Source organism: Choristoneura fumiferana, chromosome 18, assembly GCF_025370935.1.
Source record: "Choristoneura fumiferana chromosome 18, NRCan_CFum_1, whole genome shotgun sequence".
NCBI lineage: Eukaryota > Metazoa > Arthropoda > Insecta > Lepidoptera > Tortricidae > Choristoneura > Choristoneura fumiferana.
In genome coordinates, this window is record NC_133489.1 from 5,349,946 (window position 1) to 5,376,069 (window position 26,124).

General features: G+C 37.9%; 1 protein-coding gene across 1 annotated transcript; it reads right to left on the reverse strand.

Annotated features, from left to right (window-relative positions):
* Window positions 1-1,093: 1,093 nt before the first annotated feature.
* LOC141438337 (solute carrier family 25 member 32) lies at window positions 1,094-24,240 on the reverse strand. The gene is made up of 6 exons (XM_074102185.1): window positions 24,004-24,240; window positions 21,411-21,564; window positions 17,343-17,592; window positions 8,803-8,916; window positions 8,016-8,161; window positions 1,094-3,184 (listed from the first exon to the last, which is right to left on the reverse strand). Exons 1-6 carry the CDS (start codon window positions 24,152-24,154, stop codon window positions 3,040-3,042), a joined length of 960 nt encoding a protein of 319 aa, XP_073958286.1. The 5' UTR covers window positions 24,155-24,240; the 3' UTR covers window positions 1,094-3,039.
* Between the last annotated feature and the right edge of the window lie 1,884 nt (window positions 24,241-26,124).

The window sequence follows — 26,124 nt, forward strand, 5'->3', positions numbered from 1 at the left end:
TCAATCAGTGGGTTCAATTTGAACATGCCAATAACTATACAATCGTGATAAATGTCTCATGGTGCTGACTGAACTATTGAGTACTTAATGAGACTTAATGAGCTACTTCTACGGCCTCATCTGCAGGGCTACTACGAAATTTGAAAATCGAAGTTTGTATCGTACCCTCCCACCGACGCTTATATCATTGAATACGAGAATGAGAGGGAGGGTACGATACGAACTCCGATTTCCGAATTTCGTCGTAGCCCTGCTGGACATCACATCAGGTGGGATAGAGATCGCTGGCAGCCTTTGTGCGTTTGTACGAGCGTAACGTATTTTGAAATTGTGCGTGATGTATTTCTCATTTTTGTGAGCACAGTCACTTACATGGATGTCACTAACGTGGATGTAATTAAATTACGCTTTCTAATAAAAATTTCGAGAAAGTGCTAACATTATGAAGGATTCACAAATTAGTTAGGTACACGTGTAGTCATCATTAGTGAAGAAAGTCATCACACTTAAACAGTGTCGTAACATGCAGGCTACCTTGTTGCAACCCCAAATAAAACTCGACCTTAATGTGCTTATCATGATACCCGTGGTCGGTAAATGAGTCATTGCGCGTACAAATTTACTTGTCATGAAGCCCAAGGTCGGTAAATGAGTCAGTGCCCGTACTGATGGTGCTGCGCGCGCTGCTGCAGGACCACATGCACACGCGGCTCAGGCACATGCTGAGGGAGGCGGAGGGCGGCGCTGCCAAGAGCGCAGCCTATGGTATCTCCAATATTTGGAACAATTATATCTTTCTTTTAGAAATATAAAATTTTACTTGCAAATGTTATGAAAAACATTGTATGTCGCACGGGCGGTACTAGAATTACGAACATCGACTCATTAAAGCCCTCAGTCTTCGACTTCAGGCTTCTAATAGACTCTCGTTCGTAATTCTTTATTTACCGCCCTTAAGACACAATGTACTATTACATCCATGGTAGTGACATCCATGGAAATGACTGTATGCACAAAAATGAGAAATACCCTGATACGTAGTCACTCCTCGAGAATTAGCAGGAAAAGTGTAGTGTAAATAAAACTAACAACTCATACACAATAGTCTACTACTAGTACACTAGTAGTCTTTGGGTAACCTTAGTTTGTTGCCTTTTGCAACGTATATACGTTATGCATATGCATTTAGGCGTCTACTAAGATCTTATACGCCATGACACGGATCCATAGCTACTGTAGCGAGGCAGGTCATTTTCTTACCTAATTAAATTTGTACAGTCGAAGGCATAAATGTAATACATCGAGCTCATGATTACTGGCATAAAGGTGTATACCTACTAGATATTTTTGATGTCTTGGTAACATATATATATTTATGGCCTTGACTGTACGTGTCTTGTGACGATAAACAATCTCAATTTTAGGCGCTACATGATATATTAAAAACTAGGGGAAATGCAACAGCTCTTTAGGATAGATCGATTTATAAAAGATGACACGAATGAATTGAACGAATATAATGTCACTTGTCTCTGTGCGAGTACGTTCTTATACATGTGCCTCCTAATATTATGTAAGCAAATACATTATTTCTCCGTTATTTAAGAAAAAAAATCGTAGGTACAATCTGCACATTTTTGAACTAAACACGTAAAACACATTGCAGCAAAACATATTGCTGGCAGAAATGTTGACAACGGTACACTAAATTAATTCGTGTCAGGTGTCAGCTCTTACGAATCGACCTGTAGCTGACCACCAAAGTTGACGGACGCCATCTTGTAATTAGGTGCCACTGTAACATGCGTAATCTCGACTTCGAGAGATGATCTGATTTACTAAATCCTACTCCGATTTCGGAATCGACTCTGCTTATCGACTCCGACTCCTGTATTGAATCCGGTTCTTTCAAACGACCATTAGGCTGCGTTTTCACCGGAGATGTGCGAAGATGTGTTGCGAGGAATGTGTTTTTCATGAACCAATAGAAACGCTTCATTTACCTCACCTCGCTCCGCTCAACAGTTTCCATCAGAGCGGTGCTGTGCGAAGATAGTTAAATGAAGCGTTTCTATTGGTTCATGTAAAACACGTCACTCACATATCTCTGGTGGAAACGCATCTTTAGTTTGTGTAGCGAATGCTAAGCCATTTCGTTCCGATCCGGACACTGAAGTAACGATTCGTCATAATGACTCTTTTGAATCTGTGAGTCACTTCGGATTTACTACCGGCTCAAAACCCGGCCGAATCCGACCCGATGTCATTGAACCAAAGTGAAGTAAGGGCTGAATCGCTGAACGTGAGCCGTTCGACCCAACAGATTGGTCGGAGTTAGGCCACGTACGCACTCGGCTAACCGCGCGGTTTTAGCGCGCCGCCCTCTTCAAAGTATCACTTGAGAAAGAGATGGTGCGTGCATACGTAGCCTTAGTACCTAACTCCTCGGAGTCGATATGATTTAAGAGCCTTTGCACACCGCGTTATTTAAATGCGCCGTCAGCGGCCGTTTTAGAAACTAAAAGCTGAATTTGACTGATTATTATTTTTGTAAGGTTTAGTTTGGCCTGATTTTCATATAACAGAGTTTATTTTAAATTATACTGAAACTTGAACACATTGAAAAAAAAAACAGAAAAGCATAGCTGCTAGGAATCGAATCCTTCAGTTTGATAGTGATCTATCTATTGAAAACAGCGCCATCTCTCGTCAAAAGTAAATATTATATGTTCCATAGGAAGGAATGTGAATTTATGTCTAACGAGCATGCACTTGCCTATAGATACCGCTTTGGCGTCAAAACGATTCCCTAAGTTTCAGTAAGAACTGTTCCGAGAATGTAATTTCATCGTATACGCCAACTCTCGGGTTGTTGTATTGTATACGGTAAAGCACGTATATCGCATCACGGAGTGATGAAGAACTGGGTACGATGCTCAGCCCCAGCAATACTTTTTCTGGTTTTTCAATATATTCGAGTTTAAGTAAAATTAAGAAAATTGAGTGATTTGTCTATACAGCATTAATCGTCATGGCATCCTAAACAGGCATCTTTATCTCCCGCCCCCGGCGCAGCATGTAGTGAGAGACGTTCTCGTAAGTCAAAAACGTGATCATCGTAGCAGGCACCACGCGGACCAGGTTCGGTTTGAGACCCTTGTAGAAACCGCGCCATCCCTCGTGCCTGTGAAAGTGCAAAACATAACAAGGTCATACATGATAGTGATTTGAGAAGCGAAATTATTGTTATCAATAGGTACCTATAATACACTCGGCTCTAGACAACATGTCGCACCATATAGTCTACACCAGAAGTTTTCAATGTTTCATTCAATACTGCGACTCACTTTAGGTACATGATGTCATTATTCGGCGACGTCCTTATAAAAGAAAATGGACGTATGCATGCTCTAGATATGTGTCGGAGACCTTAGCGTCCCTACCGCCTCGCGACAGTCCCTCAATTTTATTTAAATCCTGATATTATGTTACGTTCTCTTTGATTAACTTATTATCTTTATTTAGTGCATGTTTATTAGTACTTACCATAGTATACTATCACAAATATTTAGCGAAATAAACCCAGCTAACTCACGTCTTAAATAAGAATTACCCCGAAATATGTCGAGCTAAACTCGATTTAAGACGTTCACTTCAAAGGTGCACTCAAAAATTAACGTAAAGATAGTTATATTTTTAGAGAAATATTTGTCTATGATAATGTAACGAGATTTGGTCAAGGAAAATAAGATGCGTACATCAATTTGCTATTTTTTATTGATTACACAAATTGAGAAACTAAGTAAGATGAAACAGTGGACTTTAAGTAATTATATAAAAATATATAAGTCTTTTTGAATTAAAAGTGGCCAGCCACCTGTTATTACACACTAAAATTATTATTATCAACAAAATAATTTATAATATTGAGTTAGATTTTATGATATCACATATTATTTGTGTAAGTTTGCGGATATGTAGGTACCCAAAGCATGAAATATTCATTAGATGCCAAAGAAGAAGACCTATTGAAGCCATCAAGGCCAATATCAAAACAAAGTCAAACATCTTTGACAATATTTTTTTTTACATATTTTAGAACATGTAGAGAGATTTCAATTACTGCATGTGACGCAGAGGAAAATGATCCCGTACCGTACGTTTGTTTCTCTTGTTTAACTTTTTGGTCTCATATTTTGTGCGTATAGGCGCTATGATATTCTTGCTAATAACGACGTAGAATGCCTTTCTACTATCGTTAAATACATCCTTACCTTTCTATTAGCTGTTGCCTATCAATCTTTACATCAGAATACTTTCGTCTCGATGCTTCTTATCGAGACTTTTCGTCCGTCCATGTTTTTAGAAAAGTACGCTTTTTTTATAATATAGCGTTGCAGATCCACTTTGAACATAAGTTTATGTCATACAGTAACCTTTTTTGACAAAAAACATTGCAAACTTTAGCCAGTAAACATTAGAAAACTGCATGAACAAGCATATTTTGCATAAGCTTAGCTATCTTAAGGTCGCGGGTGAGCAAATAAATTATTTTAGTTCATTAGAAAACGATAACGCACATACTGTTTTATAATTTATTTTATACACAATTGAGACAAAATGCGTTCGCGTAATAATACATTTCCTTCTGCGCAACAGACATTTAATTTATATCTGTAATTTAAGATGTCTTTGATCTGAGCTATTAACACTTACGGAAAACTGTCAAAACACTTAAAGCCTATAATAAAATACTTAAAAATAATAATAAAATAAATATGTTCACTGTGCCTTGCATAATCTGAATATGAATCGATAAGGTTATTGTCTATATAAATGAAGTACCGGTACTGTATGGCCTACTTTATTAATCAAAAACTAAAAGCACTTAATTGTACTCGATTTTAAAATCAAATTTAGACAAAAGTTCTAACTTGGATCTTACTTTAATGATTTTGTGAATATTATTTTATATTAGGTAGGTACTTAGATAGTGAAAAGGAATTATAATAAATAAGCCTCTAAGATAGAACCTCATACTTGCGGAGCTCTATGAACAAGACTCGGAAATATAGCTACCAGCTCTAAAGGACACTAGATTATTTAGAAGCAAGTTGAAGTATCCATCTTACAAAGAACCTAACGTCGTCTCACCACACATGTAACGTTTATTATAAACAAAAAAACGTCTTTTAAATTTACTTAAACAATTACATCAAACGTTGAGATTGGAAAGTTCTATAATTCGATCTAAAATACCTATTATCACAAATTCTCAAAATTAAAACTAAATTGTGCTAGGCTAGCAACAAAAAGACTTGAGTGGTGCTAGCGTTGTGATATTTTAATGCGATCACATCTGATGGGAAAGAGTGGGAACGACTATTTAGAGGAAGTTGCTACATAAAACAGAAAAACACAACATATGTCGTGAGACAGGTTTACAATAAGAACCGTTGACTAAAACACTTTTTCAATCCTAAACACAAAATACATATTATGTCGACATTCTTTTAGAACATTATTTCCATAGTTGACATTCCAAACACGTAATAATTTAAAATGTAAAACTTTGAATGCGTGCCAGCGCCTCAAACGCTTGCCAAATTGTAATAACTATAATTATACATTAGCAAAGCTTCCATTCATCTAATTACAGAGACCATAGAGAAACCATTAAAGACATAATAGAAAACGTTGACAAACAAAATGCATTGATTCCATACATCGTGATACTACGTCGTTTCTATTGAAATAATGTTTGAGAAGTTTTTGTTACAAAGTTTCATTTTTAATACAAGCTTTTTGCTGACTTTACTTTTTATTGGCCGTATTTACATTGTCAAACCATCCATCCGTCCGTAATAAATATCAAGATATGAAGACAAATTACATACAGTCGAGGGCATAGACATCTATATATATACAGCCATAGCGTCATATATATGTATACATCAACCTTATGGTTAGTGGCATGAAGGTGTACAGATATTTTTGTCCTTGACTGTACATACAGATGAACATGGCAAGTTAATTAAGAGCTTGTAATGACATGATAAACGACAATGTTGCTACTAACCTTTTACATTGTGTTATTTAAAATGGTCCTAATTTAATTATTTCAAACGTGATTTCAATAAAAACGATACATCACGATATGTCTGTTGATTACAAACATAAAGAATAATACTAAGTCCCGCTTATAAACTAAACGCTTACCTTAGTAAACACTCCGACCCTGTGGATCGACGGATCCTTGCGAAACCCCACAACTACCAAGTAAATTTGAAACAGAATATGACTTTAAAACAATATAGCTTATTTAAAATCGCAAAATTTCAAATTCAGTCCAATAAGTTGACTGTAAAATACAGAATGAAAGGCAATCTGCATGGTATAGATTTTCACTTAGAGACAACTCATGTCACCTCATCTGTTATAAATTGCTTATGCCGAAGACCTTTAATCGAGACATATTTTCTAGGGGATGTACCGCTATTACTTTAAATGATCTCTCCATATTACTATGCATCTAAAAGCGCGGGTAGGCGAGCTAATAACAATAGTAGTTGCATCGAAATATGGAAAGCTAACTAAAGGTAATCGCGGTCAAAGCCCGTAAGAAAAAAAGCCAAATTATTTTTTTAGTTAACAGCCATGCAGAACGTGCCCGTGTAACATATAAAACCTAGGCCCAGCAGCATCGGCTGAGTTATAAAACATAGCGTTGACTCGGAAAGTATAAACCAGAGGCCGTATTGTCTAAAGCTGAGTTTAGACTTGCAAGAAAAATCATGCAAGTTGCATTACATTGCGAGGTCGTAAAGCCAACGGGTTTGTAGTGGTCAATCGAGCGCCGCAATGTAATGTAACTTGCGCAATCGCATCCGTCTCTTTCTACCTTCGTCTTATGCCGGGTGACAGAAAGAAGTGGTGAAAATTATTGTGATTTCAAGTGTGTTAGATAATAAGGCCTCTGGTCACCATTCGCCGTCTCAACTTTCGATTCATCTACACATATTTAAAGTCATTATAATAAAAAGAACACAAGTGTATTTAAATAAGGCGCGAAATTTTAAGTTATTAACTTTTCGATCGATTGATAGATTAGCCGTCCTCTTCGTCCTATGTGATTGTGATGAGGGCAGATGCGTCTTAAACGATAAGATAATCTAACTGGTCAGATATTTAAATATAAACAAATCATTCGACCAGATTTGTCGTATATGAATTATTTTCTTAAGTGGATTTCATACTTGGTGTTTTTATGTTTCAGTTAATAAAAGTGGTCCGTCGTTTAAATGTAAAGCATATTTATACGAGAAGTAAAGCTAAGACATCACCTGTCGAAGATAAAAGCTTAGTAAAAAGGATGAGTACAGCCGAGCTCCTTAATACCAATATCGGCAATCCGTTCCTAAACATCAACACCATGAGCGGTCTTTTGGAAGGCAACCAACCGCCCGGCTCGCCCATCTTTCATCAAGCAGCATCATTAAAACTAATTTTACTAAGTAATTTATTGAATCAGGCGTTACTTTGCGGAGGATCATATCAATGCCCTTCCAGAGATCTAGCAACCCAGACCCAGAGCCTAGGAATGGCTAAGGCCGCCCGTTAAATACACCCAATGTAACTCGCAATAACGCCGTGTGTAGATGTTTGTGTTAAAGCCTGGCTGTATACCTAGATATTGGAGAACTACAGTGGGCAGCATCCCGATTAAAAAGAGTCTATAAATTTCTCCGCGAGCTCCAGAGAAATCAGTGATCTCTATGAGTGTTTAGCTTTACCTCTATATCACAATAAACGACGGACCCTACCATCTAATTAACAATCTCTGAGGAATCAAATAATCCGTCGACAATAAATAACCGTGTCTCATTCCCATCAGATATTAAGTCTACTCGTTGTTGGTGAACTTTTCCCAAATAAGCATAACTAGGCATATGTTAGGCGTTACATGTAGTAGGTACGGCGTGAGGCCCTTATAGAAGCCTCGGATACGTTCATACCTCCAGGTCTCTTCGACGCAGTGCCATGCGCCGCGGTAGGTGCGGTGGTGGTCTTGCAGACGCGCCCTGACCACCTGGTAGGGGTACGTTGCACCCGCGGCTATGAGCTTCGATATGGCTGCGAATGTCAGGTACTCTAATGACGTCTGGAAAAAGACAGAATTTGTTATGTTTTGATGTAAAAGTTTCGACCTCCATAACGGAAATGGGTTTAAACGATCACTTGCGCCTATCGTAGTAATTGCATGGATTCATAGAACATGTAGTCGTATTGTCTACGCAATAACTCTGAAAAGGAGAATCATGCTTCGTTTATTACACATACACTTCATACATTATCTGTTGAAGTAGTTTATATCGCCGTCCGCTACAAAGATACACCTATCTCGTTCCTCCATCGGCCTCAGAACGAGACGGCTGTATCTTGTTGCCGTCGGCCATTCAATCTAAATATTTGCAAATAAGTGGACGGACGCTACATAAACGTTGGCCCTAACCAAACATGGCCATATATACATATTGTATATTATATCCCTCTATGATTAAATCTGCCTTGGCCTTTAGGTATGTTAAGTATCTTACTCATTTAAAGAAGAATAAAGAGGTAAACTTTGTGCATTTTCTTTGTTTATATATATATGTGTGTGTGTGTGTGTCTAGATCTCTGGCACTACTAGACCCATTCTAAATATACTTTTACTTATAAAAATCTGAAAGAAACGCCACTTTTTATCCATTTTATCTTACGAAGACGACACAAACGAATAGCAAGTTGAGAAGAACTTACCAATTTAATGTCAATAGGCAAGTTCCTATACTGGTTGTATCTGTTCTTCATCTCTTCGTAGGTCATAAACTGCAGTGCGCCGTGGGAGACGCCGAACATGCCGGGAACAAAGCCCTGGAAAACGAGAGAAAAAAATGTTACACACACTAGCCTTATTCGCGGCTTCGCATATCTACGTAAACCATGGGCTAGGGCTGAATTCAAATCCGGGATATCGCAAAAAGGTTTTTTTTAACTATGTTAACTGTGAACTATGTTATTTTAAAAACAAATTATTATTTTTAAGCTGTTAAGAGCGTGTATACATGCTGAGCTGGCAACGTTGCATTTTTGTTACTTTTTCTCGATTATTCCATAAAAATTGGATGAAAATGAAAAATGTGGTCTGTTAGAACTGTTCTTAATATATAAGTTAATGTGTCTAATACAATCTTTTTTTTTAATTCAACTGGATGGAAAACGAGCAAGTGGGTCTCCTGATGGTAAGAGATCACCACCGCCCATAAACATCTACAACACCAGGGGTATTGCAGATGCGTTGCCAACCTAGAGGCCTAAGATGGGGTACCTCAAGTGCCAGTAATTTCACCGGCTGTCTTACTCTCCACGGCGAAACATAACAATGCAAGCACTGCTGCTTCACGGCAGGATTAGCGAGCAAGATGGTGGTAGCAATCCGGGCGGACCTTCGTGATAGACTTTTATATTCTTTAAAAACTAACAAATGTTTATTAACGGTTTTCAAAGAAAATAAAAGTCTATCACGAATAATTATTGCAGTAGACACATTAACTTATATATTAAGAACAGTTCTATCAGACCACATTTTTTTAATTTTCATTCAATTTTTATGGAATAATCGAGAAAAACTAACAAAAATGCAACGTTGCCAGCTCAGCAGGTATAAACGCTCTTAATCACCATCCAAAAAGAAAGAAAAAAGACTTGGTTTTTTTACTACACCGACCATATCCCTTCTAAATACTTTCTGTATTTAAATGACCATAAAAAAGTTGAAAAATTACAATCTAGCAACATATGACCCTGGCATTGAATATGTCAGCAAATACAATTAAAATCCATATTTGAAAACCCATAATACATTATACACTAGTACTTGTGCTAGTACATATTCAATTTATTTAGTGTGAATTTGGCGTATTTACGCCGGTGATTGTGAAAGAAAATTCGAGACTCGCTTTAGCTGACATCCAAAAATAGATACACTTAATTGTCAATTAGAGATAGTGTGCACGCACACGCACACTTCGTTGAATGCATCTAGTGAAGAAATTTAACCTTGCACAAAAAACTGAATCCGCAATTTCCTCCACTATCTTATTTTGATTATTGATTACACAACTTGACATTGTGTTATCGGTGGATATTCTTTAGACAAGCTTATCGTGTTAAAAAACACAGATTCTTCTTTCATATCCGACACTTCAACTTTAATAATTCCTAATAACATATTTTCATTGTTTCTTTCTGAGATTAGACCTGTACCCAGCAGTGGACGTATGTAGGCTGAGGAGATGATGATGATGAAATCTCATGATGTTACGATGCGCGTCTTCGTAATTTAATTTAACAGAAAACTGGGTTATCTCTATTTAGGAATTCAGTATTCTACTGTAGCTAAGCAAAATACCTAATAATAGCTAGGAAGCGGACTGCATAGGTCACTACGGTCAGTCAAACAAAGCCAGAACAACATAACAACTGAATATGCTTAATAGCGTAATTTCTTGTTTCAGTATAAAATGCGTTAAATTATCTTATAAAACGAAAGTTTGTAAATGTGTCTGTATGTTTCACGTTTCACGCTAATATAGCAGTACAATTTGGATAAAATTTGGCTCATAAAGAGAAACTTATGGAGACGAGACGAGACGAGAAGTTAAGGAGGCGTATGCAGGTTAGCTATCAAACATACACAGTTCATATATCAAAGAATATCTCGCAATAAACAGGCTAACAAGATACAAATAAGTACAACACGGGTTTTTTCCGATGATCCCAAACCTATTACCCACCCGCCCCCACCCAGCTGTGCGCTAAAACCAAGAATAAACATAAACTTGCGCACAAGGAAACACGATTGCCCTTGACTTATGGATTATGTTATCGCGACTGATCGAAGTGATGACATGTTACCGATGATAGCCTTTGTTTTTAGGATTTTCGAAGGTGATGCAGCCGACATCTTGTCGGGTTTCAAAGTGCGCCAGTTTTCTGGAAGAGTTAGGGGTCACGCAACGGATTGCTGAGGACCTTTCGATAGATCCATGTCTCAGTTTGTATTTTCGTGATGACATGTTACCGATGATAGCCTTTGTTTTTAGGAAAGTGACTGATGAGGCCCAAAGCCCTCTCGTTTCAAGTGCGCTTCTAAAGAGATTATGCATTTTCTGAAGAGTTAGGGGTCAAAGCAATTGTAGATTTTGTTTAGTAAGACATCGATGCATGCTGTCGGATTTTTTTATTGAAAATACACCCTTGATTAGCCTCTTTTCGGAGGTGGGCAGCTGGATTATACCTTGACAAGCTTGTGCGGAACACCCGGTCCACATCGCAGTCAGCATTTGCCGCACTTATCAAAAAAATCTTGATAAGGACAGCAGAGGCTCCCTGCAACATGGTTCCACCGAGTGTCACATACGAACTTGTCAAGGTATAGTACTGACTAAGCATCAGCTATTAGAGAAAATTAACCACAAAAACTGTCAAAGTGCGCCTGGATAAAACATAACTTAATAATAAGGTTGGACATGTAGATACTTGTACAGTCACTATCTTTCATTTGGGACCCACTTAAGATCAAATATCTGTCATTTTATTTATATATAGTATATATTATTTATTTATCAAGGACTTTTTCACGAAATGGGTCCCAAATTAACGATCGTGACCGTACATGTCAACCAATCTGATTCTTAGGCCACCATATAACCTTTGTCATCATGATATTTACGTCGTACGGTAAGCATTGTCACAAACAAATAAAAATATTCTATTATAATAAAGTTCCATGCTGAATCAGGACTCAATTGGTTGACTGTCAGTAAGGCAACAAAAATCACGAGCCAAAACAAATGCTCCATCTAACTATAATGTTTTCCAATCTGGTAGCGTGATTATTGGGTCCCAGTTAACTAACGAGATAACAGGCATTATTGACAAGAAACCGGTTCCAAACTCCAATTAATTAAGATGTAGGCATTTAATATTTGATTGATTAGGTAGTTTCTAAATAACATTTGCTATTAAAAATCAATAAGACCAAGCTGTGACAATCGGCTAGCCTGGTTATTGGAGAATGTGACTATGACGCGTCAGTTCCCGGGTTGGGAGATATCTTATATCTTTAAGCGACCAATTTTTGTATATTTAAGAAAGAAACAAAGAAAGAAATAAAAGTTTATTCAACAAGCAAAGAACAAGATAAAAAAACAAGGTACACAATAACGTACCTATTACTTAAAGCTGAACCGGACTGGCAGCTCAGCAATGCTGAGATGTGAGTGTGAGGAACCACAACGCTGATTGTCATTTATTTATTTATTTCGGGGATCTCGGAAACTACTCTAAAAATTTCGATGAAATTTAATATTTAGGAGTTTTCGGATACGAACAATCGATCTATTATAGCTTGGTCTTATCTTTGGGAAAACGCGTGTTTTCAAGTTCTTGAACGTCTTGTGATTATCATTACTTCAAAAGCGTTGTATCACAACGTTACCTTCTATAGTTTCAAACTTTTTATCTCGATATTCATACGGGATCAGATGGTCTACTATGAAACTCGCAAATCGAAGTTCGTATCGCACCGTCCCTTTCACTCGCGTATTAAATGACATAAGCGTCAGCGGGACGGCAACATACGAAGTTCGAGTTTTGCACTTTATGGTATAGGGCCCGGATGTAAGAAGGTTAAATTATAACATATGCTGAATACATGAATTTATATTTTTAAGCATTTTCTCAATAAGTGAAATGTAAAATTTCTTTTACAAATCAAGTTTTTTAACCATAAAATGGATGCCAAAACAAGGAGCAGGTGAAAAAGTTTACATCGTAGGTAATAAAACAAAGCCCCAGTGGCCCCCCCGACACCCGTCGTCAAAAAGAAAGAAAGAAAAATAAGTACCTGTTACATGTTTCATGATTCAGATTCCTTAGCAATCACTGAGGGTAGCAGTGTATTCACCAAAATCATCCCATCATCATCCCAGCCTATATACGTCCCACTGCAAGGCACAGGCCTCCTCTAAGAATGAGAGGGCTTCGGCAGTATTTCCCACGCGGGCCCAGTGCGGATTGGGAACTTCACACATTCCGTTGAATTGCTTCGCAGGTTTGTTGTGCAGGTTTCCTCACGATGTTTTCCTTCACAGTAAAGCTCGTGGTAAATTTCAAATGTAATTCCGCACATGAATTACGAAAAACTCAGAGGTGCCAGCCGGAGTTTGAACCCACGATCCTCTGCTTGAGAGGCTATAGTTAAAACCACTCGGCCACCACGGCTCTTACTTATAGATTTATTAACTTACTAGTACTTGAAAGATGAGGACACAAGTCTGGCAATATTGAACAGTTACCCAAGAATCAAGATAAGATAATAAGCCAGGAATGGTGCGACTAGTTTCGATCTTTTCGGAAGATCTTTTCAATAAACAAAGAACCAGTCGAACAACGGTTTGCTTATAATCGTGAGTTGGACAGTTTAATTTAATAATTTTATCAATATGTCTCACTAGTTTAAGTAAAATAAGTTACCCAATAATAAATTTTCTTAAAATACAATACATGTTTACACCTAGGTCAACGCCAACTGAAAGTATTTGAAAGACTACACAGGAAGAAGAGTGTCAACTTTTTGAACAACTGCCAGGGGTAAGTTGTTTTAGTACCACAAAAAAATTACAAGTGCTACAAATCGACGTAATTGTTACTTTTTTTATACAAAACCAGACCAAGTGCGAGTCGGACTCGCGCACCGAGAGTGCCTCACAAAGGGTTTAGCAGGCTAAGGAAGGACATGTGGCCACTGTGAGGAATAGTTGAATTGGTGAATGTCAATTGTTTGTCGCCTCATTACTAGTAATCACTCCAACTTTCACCCCCTATCTTGAACTGTCCCAGAGATAATGTCAAAAATGTGTTTCCTTAATTTTTTTTTTCAAACTCGTTTTTCTCCTAATCCATAGCAGCTAAAGCATTGAAACAAAATCACAGTTAAGAACGTGGTTTTTGTGGGAGTATACCCTACAATTTTATTAATATTTTATACGTGAAAAATAAAAAATAAACCATTTATTTTTTGACACCTTTTTTAACAAGTTTTTTTGAGGGTACAACTATGAAAAAAAACATATAAATTGCAAATAGTATTAGCTACTACCATACGAAAAATCAATTGATTATAATTTGTGCAACATACTGAAAACAATAAAAAAACTAGCGAAAGTATTCAAACACAGCAGCAGCACCTTTTGTGCCAGCCATACGTCAAATTCAAAATAATACACTCTTTGTTGCTAGGCAACGAACATGAAACTTTAAAAGCGAACCTTCAGAAGGCTACACTCTTGATACTTGAATACTTTCGTTGACAAACAATTGACATTCAACAATTCAACTGTTCCTCACAGGGGCCACATGTCCTTTCTTAGCCTGCTAAACCCTAGATAAATGTCTCTGAATATTCAGTGTTGGCAGAGCCCCTCTCTTAAGAAAATGAACGCAGTTACCTCGTTGAGAGAGGTTTTTTCGAACTATGCTTGTTTTAGCCTAAATTGAATAAAGATATTTTGACTTTGACTTTGCAGCGTTAGGTCATTTTAGATGGTTACAAACATAGAAAGCTGTTTTTTTTTTCAAGAGTCTACCCAATGGTATTATCAAGATCGACCAAAAACGTCGCTCCTTAAATCTTCAACGGTTATCCTACTCATCATTTTGTAATGAATTAATAATACATACTCTGTGTACATTTCTATATAAATTCTACTTAGTCTGGTCTGGTAGTTGAAAACATACGGCATTGAGGCAGACGAACAACACGAGGGACTTAGCAATAGGATCTTGTGAAAACTGGATAGAGTTATGCAATGAAGGCGAACCGAGGCACATACTGGTAGAGCAATTAATATTTGTCAAAGTGCCCTATTTTTTAAATAAAATCGTAATTTTCATTTTAAAACGTCTGATTGCATTGCAATTGCAACGTCTAGGTTAAATAAAGATATGCAGGTCAAAGGTTAATGAGATAGCGTTTAATTGATAATCATAGAAGTCGTGTGCTTAATAAAAATACGTTATTGCTAGTTATAAATCAATCCTAATATAATAAATGCGAAAGTTTGTGTACGCGTTCGTGCGTGCGTGTTTATTGCTACATTTAGCGTCAAAATGGCTCTAACGTTTCTGATTCATATGAAATTTTAAGAAACTCGAATAACCGTTTTAGATACACACCCTGACTAAAGTAGATATTTAAATTGCATAAAGCCACTTTTTATCCCGATTTCTTACCGATTGTGCGCATGTAAAATATCGAAATCACAAGGTCTAAAACATAAAGTAGACAACGTATTTAGATGATAACGCCCCCTTGGATGTTGAATGAAGGCTTTCATGGCGACAGTTGCACTTGATCGCGCAGAGAAATTCAGGAGGCGTTACTTAGTAAGTACAAGAAAAGGCTTTGAAAAAAAATGCACTTTCTCTTAATACAGTGTAAATGAAGGTCACGGTGTAATTTCATAATTACTCTAACTTATTTCAACATCTTCATTCAACACCGCTTCCAAGCGTGATGAGCAACTCATCCTTATGTTGCTAACGTTGCTGTCATTCGCACATAAATAGTTACTTAGTTAGTGCTTCGCTTGACCAAAAAACGCGGACTGATAAGAGATGGAATTTGCTTCCGACGTCTATTTTTTACGGATAAATACATACATTTTAGGGCTATTGAAGGCCAGTGGGAATGGGCTGTTACTGAACCAATGAGCCACATTTTTACATACATAGCCTAGCGAATTAGCTCGTTGAAGTGGCAATGGGTAGGCCATATTATAGCACGGAGAACAGACGCCGATGGAACCGAAAAGTTCTCTAATGGAGACCGCGGATCGGCAAGCGTAGCTTAGGACGTCCACCAACGAGATGGACGGAAACCCTGGTTAAAGCCGCGGGTTCACGGTGGATGCAAACCGCTTCCAACCGAAGCAACTGAAGGTCTATGGGAGAGACCTATGTCCTAGATAAAGTGTCAAATGAAGAAGTACCTACTTACTAGTTCAAAGGTATCCCACATAGATCCTTTTCATAATAAACGTCATAATGAAATCACACTACCCGGGTCCTAGTTTTTAAATGCGCTTTAAATTTATCATTGTATGTAACAATTGACTTCAAACTCTAATCAATTGAAAATCATAATGATACTTACTGTGATTTACTGCAGGAATATACTATAGTATAACAGATCCGACTTTGAAACAGATTATCATAATCAAAGATATAATACGAGTTCAAAGTGCAAAGATAAAATGCTCCAGAGCACATCAAAAAGCGCCTCAGCATTTTGCAACAAAACATGTTATCTATTTAAAATGTAAATATTATTAGTAAGTGGTCATGGTTACACCAAACATTGACTACCGCGAGAGGCGATAACATTTGAATATTGAATAGGTAAATTATATTGCATATGTGAGTGTGATGCTTGAAAATTGTATATGAATAACTCTTTTGAATATTCATATTGCAGTAAGACGTACAAACAAATCCAATGATAAAACTGTATACGTAAAAAACTTAAGAAGACAAAATTAGCCAGATCACGAAATTCCTAGGCATATCATAAAATGGCGCCATTTCATGATATGCCTAAAAGTTGGCCAGGCATATAACGTGCTTGAGAAACAATACGCAGATTGATTAGAGCAACGCATTCGTCTATATTCCTAGCTCTATACCGGGCACATCGTTATATGAAGAAAAAAAGAAAAATTTAGATACGACGAGCGAAGCGAGGAATGGTTAGTATTAATTGTGACCACAACGCACGAGCCGAGCGATCGAAGCGAGCATGCCGCGGTAGCGGCAAATCATGAAATGGCGGCGTTTCATGATATGCCTAGGAATTTCATGATTTGCCTAAACGTCTCTAGGCACGTAAACGTTGAGTTTTGAACGATATGGCGGATGTCCCTTAGCCAATTCATGAGATGGCGCCATTTCACGATATGCCTAGGAATTTCGTGATTTAGCGGATTTTACGATCGGCCGCCGACATAAACATATATAAGAGGGGCAAACGAGCATGAGATCACTTGATGGGAAGCAATCACCACCGCCCATGGACACCTGCCAACACGAGGGGTATCACAGGTGCGTTGCCGGCCTTTTGAGAGACTGATAGGCTCGTTTTATAAAGATCCCTAAGCTGTACCACTCCAGAAACACTGTTACCAGGAAGCTGACATGTATTGGCATCCGCATCGTATAACATAATAAAATCAACTCACCCTATAGAGCCCCCTGACTCCTTCAGTCCTGTAGATCTTGGTCAGTCCATCAACCATGCCTTTGTATCTCTTGTTGTCAGCGACGTGCTCCTCGCTGTACTGGAGACAGAGCCGGGTCTTCACCACCCAGATGGGATTGGTCATCACCAGAGAGAGGACCCCTGCCTCGGCGGCCGCGAGCATGTGGAGACCAGGCCCGAGAGGGTTCCGCGCGTTGCCGCCCTGGATCCATGTTTTGATGGCGTTGTAGCTGAAAGAGGTTATTTATTAGTGAGTGTCAGTATTTAGCCATGGTAGATCTGTTTTGAACTTTCGCAATTTACACTCACAATACGTAGATAGATTTATCGTCATCACTGTTGGGCGATTATTAGAACGTTTCAAGCGCCTCATTTTTGATCACATTTTTTACAAATTGGCTGAAGATTTTGACGTCGTTTTCGATTATATGTAAGAGTATCAGAATTTTTACAGAAGTGTCCAGAAAAATGAGACGCTTGGAATAAAAATAATATATCTATGTAAACCATAGCTTCTCGACGTAGGCGATAATGCTCCCTTGTGGGTGTTTAAGGGCATCGGCGTATCTAGGGTTACATTTCAGGGGGGGGGCCTGGCCTGGATTTTTGTGTGAAGATATCAGTATTATAGAATTTTGAATCGGTAGCCCAACATCCTGGGGTGGGCTGGGCACTAGACCGTACTGGGGTGGGCACGGCCTACTCGGCCCCTCCTCTATTTACGTATGTTTAAGGGCCTACGACTCTTATAGCTGACGCGGTTTGCACGGAGCGGGTGGACGCCTATTGAAAAAATAGGGTCTATATTGACTCCTATAACGTTAAACTTTCGATTTGGTTTATCCATAAGTACCGTTGTTTGTCATAATCGTTGCTCGTCATATTATCTTTGGTCATAATTTCAATAGTCATAATTATTGAATTTCATACCGTTATTGGTCACAATGTGGTGATTGTATCAAAAGGTAGAAATTCAAAAGGAATATTATTATTTGGCATAACGCTTATTAGTCAGAACTATTGAATTTCATACCGTTATTGGTCATAACGTAATGTGGTAATTTTATTGAAATGTTGAAATTCAAAAGGAATATTATTATTTGACATAACGCATTTCTGTCAGCTGCACAGAACTGTGGCAGCTGTTTTTTTGTAAGGGGTCGCAGTTCGGACCTTTTTTTTTTTGCCGGGGGAAATCTGCCACCAGATACCCCATCATCACGGGGAGGCGATGAGGTTATATGGGGTTTTTACCCACTAAAACCCCCGGGATGTTCCTTCCTCGCCGCCCTGCCAGCGACGCAGCGGTACAACGGTATAACGCCCCCGCCTAACCTAACCTACTTTTCTGTCAGCTGGTACTTTTTGTAAGGGGTCACAGTTCTAACCTAACCAACTTTTCTGGCAACTGGTTTTTTGTAAAATTACGGGTATCAAAGGGATCCCGAAAAAAGTGTGTGTGTTTTTATGTGTTAGTATGTTTGTCCGCCTTTCACGTCGCAACGAAGCGACGGACGGCCGTTATTTTTGACTTAGAGATAGTTTATGGGCCAGAGCCCAGAGAGTGACATAACTTTTTATCCCGGAAAAATGCACAGTTTCCGAGGTAACAGCGCGCGATAACCGAACTCCACGCGGGCGAAGCCGCGGACAAAAGATAGTACATTTATAGATTTCCAATACTCGTAAACATACTAATGTAAAGCAATTTAATCAACGTTGTTTAGTAATTTGATGTTTAAATGCACTTTTAATGTCTTGAAACGTCTTGACCCGATATTGAAAGAAGTAATAATGTCTATTAGCAGATAAATAATACTAAAAAATGCTATATTTCAGACTGGTATTTTTCATGAAAACCGAATAAAATCAATAACATCACTAAATCTAAACTAAACCTTAAATCCACTTTAGTTCAAGCCAAAAATTTGCAAATTTCAACAAAATGTAAGTGTCTGGAGAGATTTGCTTGTAGGTAATCAAGACATTCATGGTCTGTGCCACAACTGATTACTAAATTGAATGTCACAGATATCTGTTGCATCAAATTTATCTTTGAGTGGTGAAACAGGCCCCCAATCACCTAATTAAATATAAATCTCCATGTATTATCTAGTAATCTGTCGGGAAAACAATAATGTACAACTCGGAATGTACGCGCAATAATGTACGACGTGATAATCCGAAGTATTATTGCTTCCGATTATCATGCCGTACATTATCATGGTCGCGCATTATCAGGGCGTACAAAATATTGCGCGCGCTGTAATGTACGTAGTGATAATCTGAATCCGGTCGATTCGAATGAATAGACATTTTCCGCCGCGGAGCGAGCGAGCAGATCCGACCCGGCCGGGTTAGGTTGAAGGACTCTCGCCCTTCGTTAGGTATTTTTTTTTTATTTCAATCACGGAAATCGGAAGACGGATTATCCGGCCGTGCATTATTTAAGCGTGCATTAAAAAGTCGTACATAAACTACACCCATCATCTAGCACAAAACCTAGTATATATAGTAAAAAACCCAGTATTTCTTACATAACTTGCAACTTGCAACTTGCAACATTTATCATTTCTCGGATACGTAATAGGCATCGCCTTACAATACTATTGATAAAAATACTGATAAAACACGCCCAAGATAAATTAAATAAATACTTCAAAGAGGATGTTGATCTATTAGTTGTGCAAAATTTCGACTGTCATCTAATCACAAAGCATGTATGACTACTGCAGGTAGTTTCCGTTTGTGATACAAAATTAGTGGGCCAAGCTCAGCTCTTTTACCAGTCTTAGTAGACAGATTTATTGAATAATGTTTTGCCATCGTATTTTGTCAGAAAAGTTCGAATTTATGTTGCTTCCTCAATTGGCTTCAGTAAACTTCAGTAAGCTAGTTGAGATAGCTAGATAAAAACGAACTTTTCCGACAAAATAGGATGGCAAAACATTATTCAATAGATCTGTACACACTTGACAGTGGTCATGGTCGTCACGACCAGGTCGTGGTTGAAGATTGCTAGCTAAATAACTAAATACGTGCTTGTTATAGCCTAAATTGAATAAAAATATTTATTATTATTATTATTATTATTATTTATATAATGCACAGGCAGCTTATAGCTGATGCGTGCATATCATTTGACTTTGACTTTGACTTCAAACTTCATGATGACTTTCTTGGGAAAATAGGTTGGTGGTTTTCATTTTCATTCCACACCGCAGACCGCAGTGTTGGGAGTTCGTCGCATTTGGCAACAGTCGGCTGTTGCCCGCTCTGAGTTAACTGACCAATAGAAACGCTTTATTTACCTACCTATCCACGCACAGCACCGCTCTGGCGGAAACAACTGAGCGGAGCGAGGCAAAGTAAATGAAGCGTTCCTATTGGCTCCTGAAGAACACATTACTCGCAACACATCCTGCACATCTCTGATTAAAATGCAGCCTAAAGGTTCCCTCTTTTTTAACTCCACCATAATATGAAATTTAGTTTGGAAACAAATTTAAAAGCAGGGTGCGGTTAAAGTACGACTTGTAATTGTTGACCCGGAATGAGCGAAAATTCAAACCCTCTTGTACTGTATTTGCTTTTGCTTAGGTGTATAGGTACTCATTCACGATGACGCGTGCCGTGGTTCTTATTACAATGACATTAATTGCTAATTTTGTCAAAATCATGCGGCACTAGGTATAGTAGTAGCGGGCTGTTTTCCACAACTTAACGACTTATTGGGCCTATTTTGCGTGAATGTATTTGCTTGAGGCGACAAATACGGGGTTCTAACTATACCTATCAACGATTAATGATCATTGACTGGAAACTTGGTATGAATATCGTCGCTAATGCAATAATAACACAGAAACATTAGCACAACACATGTTATAAACCATATGGTAGATTATTCGATAGATTGTAGATTATGGTTAATTTTTTATTTACGAAGTATTGTTGTATAAGCGACGGTATGTTGTTTCGATGACAAGTAAAAAAAGCTTGTACTTAAAATAAATTTTCAACAAAAACTTATGTGTTTTGATATACTTACAACAAGAAATAAAATCCCCACGCAGATCCGGAGCCCCAGACATTAGGAGTGACACCACGGTAGAGCCCCTTAACACCCTCCTTCTTCACAATCGTCACAAAAGCGCTGCTGAGCCCATCATACCTGGGAACTGTGGCGGTCCTGCCGTCATTAACTGAAAAAAAAATATTATATTGTTGATAATTTCATCCTGTCATCACCTAACATATTCAGTGCCTATAATATAATATGGTATCTGTTTATTTCGCAAACTCTGAAACTGTAAATATTTCAGGATTTTTTACAGAGGCATCATGTAGAACCCTTTAGGTTTGGTTAGTTTTATAACAACCCTAAAATAATTCAGTTTCAGAAATATTCAAGTTACCAAATGAAAAGTTGCGGAAAGAATCAGGTTGCCAAACGTTAGTTGCGAAACATTAGTGAACCATATAACATATGTCCCACTGCAGGGCACAGACGGCGGCCGGGGCAGATATTTGTATGAAAAATACAAATGTTTGTTCTTGGGTCTTCGATGTTCAATATGTATTTAAGTATGTATTTATCTATATAAGTATGTTTATCCGTTGCCTAGTATCCATAGTACAAGCTTTGCTTAGATTGGGACTAGGTCAATTGGTGTGAAGTGTCCCATGATATAATGATATAATAAAGACCTCTCAGAATGAGGGTTTTGGTCCCCACATGGGCCTTTTGCTAACTTTCAAACAGTGCCTTAAATGCAGTGCAATAGTGCAAACATTTCAATTACTATCCCTAATGACTGGAAGCACTGATTTGAACCATATTGAAACTTAATAAACTCTTAACCTCCTAGGACCCAGTGTTCTATATACAGGGTGTTAGGTAATGAGTGGATAATCTTTGAACAATGGATAAAGGGAGGGCACTTAGGACCAGGGTTCGAGGATATATATCAATGGATATATATCATGATATATATATCAAATGATTTTTTATGATAATTTTATGATATATATCAAATCAATACAAAAATGGTTTAAAAATTTGATATTATTAAGTAATTTTTGGCCTTTGTTACTTACTGTATTTCTATTTCCCAAATGTAGATGGCGTTGGAGTAGTTCTTTAACTACTCCAACGCCCTAATAGTAAGTTCTAATCACAGATATAGATTACACTAGATAACGCAAACACCTCAATCTGTATGAAAACCTACCGTGTCACTTTTTTATATCTACTGTGACGTCTCCAGAGCGAATTAGCGATTTGAATTCCCCGATGTCTGAGCAAAAACGATTCAAATGCGCCGCCCACCCGCGCCGTGGGGCTCGAGTCAGTCACTAGTCATGATTAGTCAGTTAGCAGTCAGTCTTTGTAAGAGGCCAACCCCGACGTATGGTCGGGGTTCGGACCCGCGAAGTAGATGCATTTGCGTAATCTAGTGTAATCTATATCTGTGGTTCTAATCCATTATTGCAACACTTCTGCCGGCGTTAATGGCGTCAGTCGTGTCAGAAAAATTTCGTTACAAGGGTGTAGTTAATGTACGACTTGTTAATGCACGCTTAAATAATGCACGGCCTGATAATCCGTGCTTATGTGCACGAATTATCATGCCGTGCATTACCACCCCGTACCGAACTAGCAGGTAACCAATAATGTACGCGCAATAATGTGCGATGTGATAATCCGAAGCATTACGTCTTCCGATTTCAGTGATTGAAATTAAAAAAAAAAAACCTAACGAAGGGTGTGAGTGGTGAAATTGCAGTAATATTCCTCCCTATTACTAACCAGTAAGCTTGACATCCAACGTCATAGATTGTTGTCTGACTTCAGGGTTCCATTTATACCTGAGGCTTTATAGCTGCCACTCGGTATTCAAATAAAGACAGACATGCATTGAAATATTCAACCTTAACGCAAAGACTAAAGGTATATTTTGCTTAAATGTGCAGATATTTGTGGACGCCTTTATTGCTTAGATACATTTGATGTTTTACGTGATTAGATATTTTTGGCTGGTCGTATGTTAAGAAATTATTGAAAAACAGAGTGCTTACATATTTTTGGAATTGCAATAGCTATGATAGTTATGGTATTTTTAGTGTGCGGAATTTATTGAAATTTGGTCTTGCTCAGAAATATTTGGACACCTTGGCCGCTACAATATATCTGATGGCGACTGTACCATCTTTTAGCAAGATAGTTAGGTGTTATTGATTCTTAACCGTCGTAATTTCATTGTAATAATTTCTTAAAATTAAAAACAACAAAGTATGTAGGTACCTAAAAAATATCATTTCAAATCTCACCACAACAAATAAAAAAAATATTTGGAAAGACTTGACCCTGGAATTATTCATACAGCCAGTACTGCCAAAAATGCAACAAGGAAGACAGTGCACAAAGTAAACAATGGATTCATTCACTTTTGCTGCAATTTGAAGTTCAAGGTCAACAATATGACAGATTTTTTTAACATCTCTTACACAATTACAGAGCTATTATATGCTATATTAATAAGATTTAAATTGTGTAATAAATAATATCGGAAAGTAGAAGATTAAACACATGGCGATTAAAATTGAAATCCTAATGTCACATGCTGTGGTATTTTACTCACCTGCAAATCGAATTTTAATAAGATCCAAAGGGTGCAGAATCAGCGTAGAAGTGACGCCACCGGATATACCAGCTACCAGGTGCTCGTATTTAATGTGGCTTAGCAAAGCCACCTTTGAAGAGGAAGGATTAGGGTTCTTCATCGTGCTCATGGTTTTTATTTGATCACAGATAAATACTTAGCATCTTGTTACAACGAGAACAAACCTAGCGAAACACACATTCCCAGAAATCTTTGACAAATTGCATATATGACAACGACTATAGAACATTATTCAAGACAATTCGCAATAGCGACGTTTAATCTACGCATCAATCAATGCAAAAGTACCATCACCAATTTGAACACACAGATATACTTTAGTCAAAATCGCTAGTCCACACTTTCATCATCACCACAGATTACAAGAATAGTAGCTAGTCCATCACTCACAGACTACAGACCAAAGAGTAGTATATGCTACAGCAAGGCTACTACGAAACTCGTAACTCGAAGTTCGTGTCGTGCGGTCCCTCTCGCTCTCGTATCAAACAGTGTAAGTGTCAGAGGGACCGCACGACACGAACTTCGAGTTTCGTGTTTCGGAGTAGCCCAGCAGACTGTACTGCAGGGCTACTACGAAACCCGAAACTCGAAGTTCGTGTCGTGCGGTCCCTCTGACACTTATACTATTTAATACGAGAGCGAGAGGGACGGTACGATACGAACTTCGAGTATCGAGTTTCGGAGTAGGCCTTCTGTACAGACAGACGCACAGATTAAAATAATTGCGATTGCGGATTACGTACGAATGCGGAGCGAACCACGCACATTTCTTTCTGAATATTGGTAATGCGGAAATTTTGTTGCATACATTTTAGTAGCGCCACCTATATTTTGATACTATCAACTTTTCCCATTATTTTAAAATTGAACCCGTCACGAAATTATTTATATGCACTTATTTTTGCTTCAAAGGTTGAACACCAAGTTAAAGTTAGCAAATAAAATAAAGCTAAGATTCAACAGCAAGCTTAGTTTACCCTACAAATCCTTCACTGTTTGTGTACAGCAATATAAAAGCAGGTCAAAACCATAGTTTCATAGAAGTAGTATTGCAAAAACTTTCATGTTGTCTCATTTGAGACAAAAAATTGCATTACGTAATATATTTTTTTTTTGGTACAGTTGCACTGGCAAATCAGCATGAGATCATTTAAGCCAAGAATAACAACTAATGATGCGAATCTTGTGAGGACATTATAGTATGAAATTTTTATAAAAAATGACTTGTGATGTAATTCGTTGTTTGAACCACGCTCCCGCCCCTGTAACCTATTGTTACGTTTTACAAGAAATAAATTGCGTTACTTACGAACTGAACGCTCCATTGAATCATTGAAAAGTATAAAGAACATATCTGAAAGTTTGTTGATATTTTTACATGGAACTCTTTGTCCTATCTTTGTCCAAGATCTAGTAGATATTTTAGAATAGGAATTAGTTCCATGTAAAAATATCAACAAACTTTCAGATGTTCTTTATACTTTTCAATGACACATACCAAAAAATGGGAAAACGGCTGAAAAAAAGCTAAGACTCCCAATATTTGCATCATATAAATAAAATCTTTACAATGAATGGTTATAATATCAATACTTGCAGACATAGCGGAAAAGCCAAGAGTCTTAGGCCGTGGCTTAGGTAGCCGTTAGCAGCAGGTAACGCGACCAGTGGGCAGTGAATGGTGACGAGTCACGAGCATCGAGCTCCACTCGCTTCATGCACGGCGCACAGCGATGTAGCGATGTTCTAATAATTTCTGATCGTAGTTTATTATTGACGTAAAATACAAGATTTTTCTGCTAGTGTACAAGTATAGTATAGTATATTATTGCTGTTCATCAGGTTTTCGTCACGTGACTTTTTTATACAAGTTAACTTAAAACCGCCAGGGCGGCCGCTTGCATTAATTTACTTAATTCACAAAGTCACGAGGTTAAAAACCGTGGCGGTTTAGCCGTAGTGCGGCCTCGGCCTTTAGTCATACATTTCGTTTCAGGTTTTTTTTTCATAATGATAAAATTGAACAATTGTTGTTTCTTTAAAGAGAGCCATCTGGTGGTTGTGCAACTTTTAATG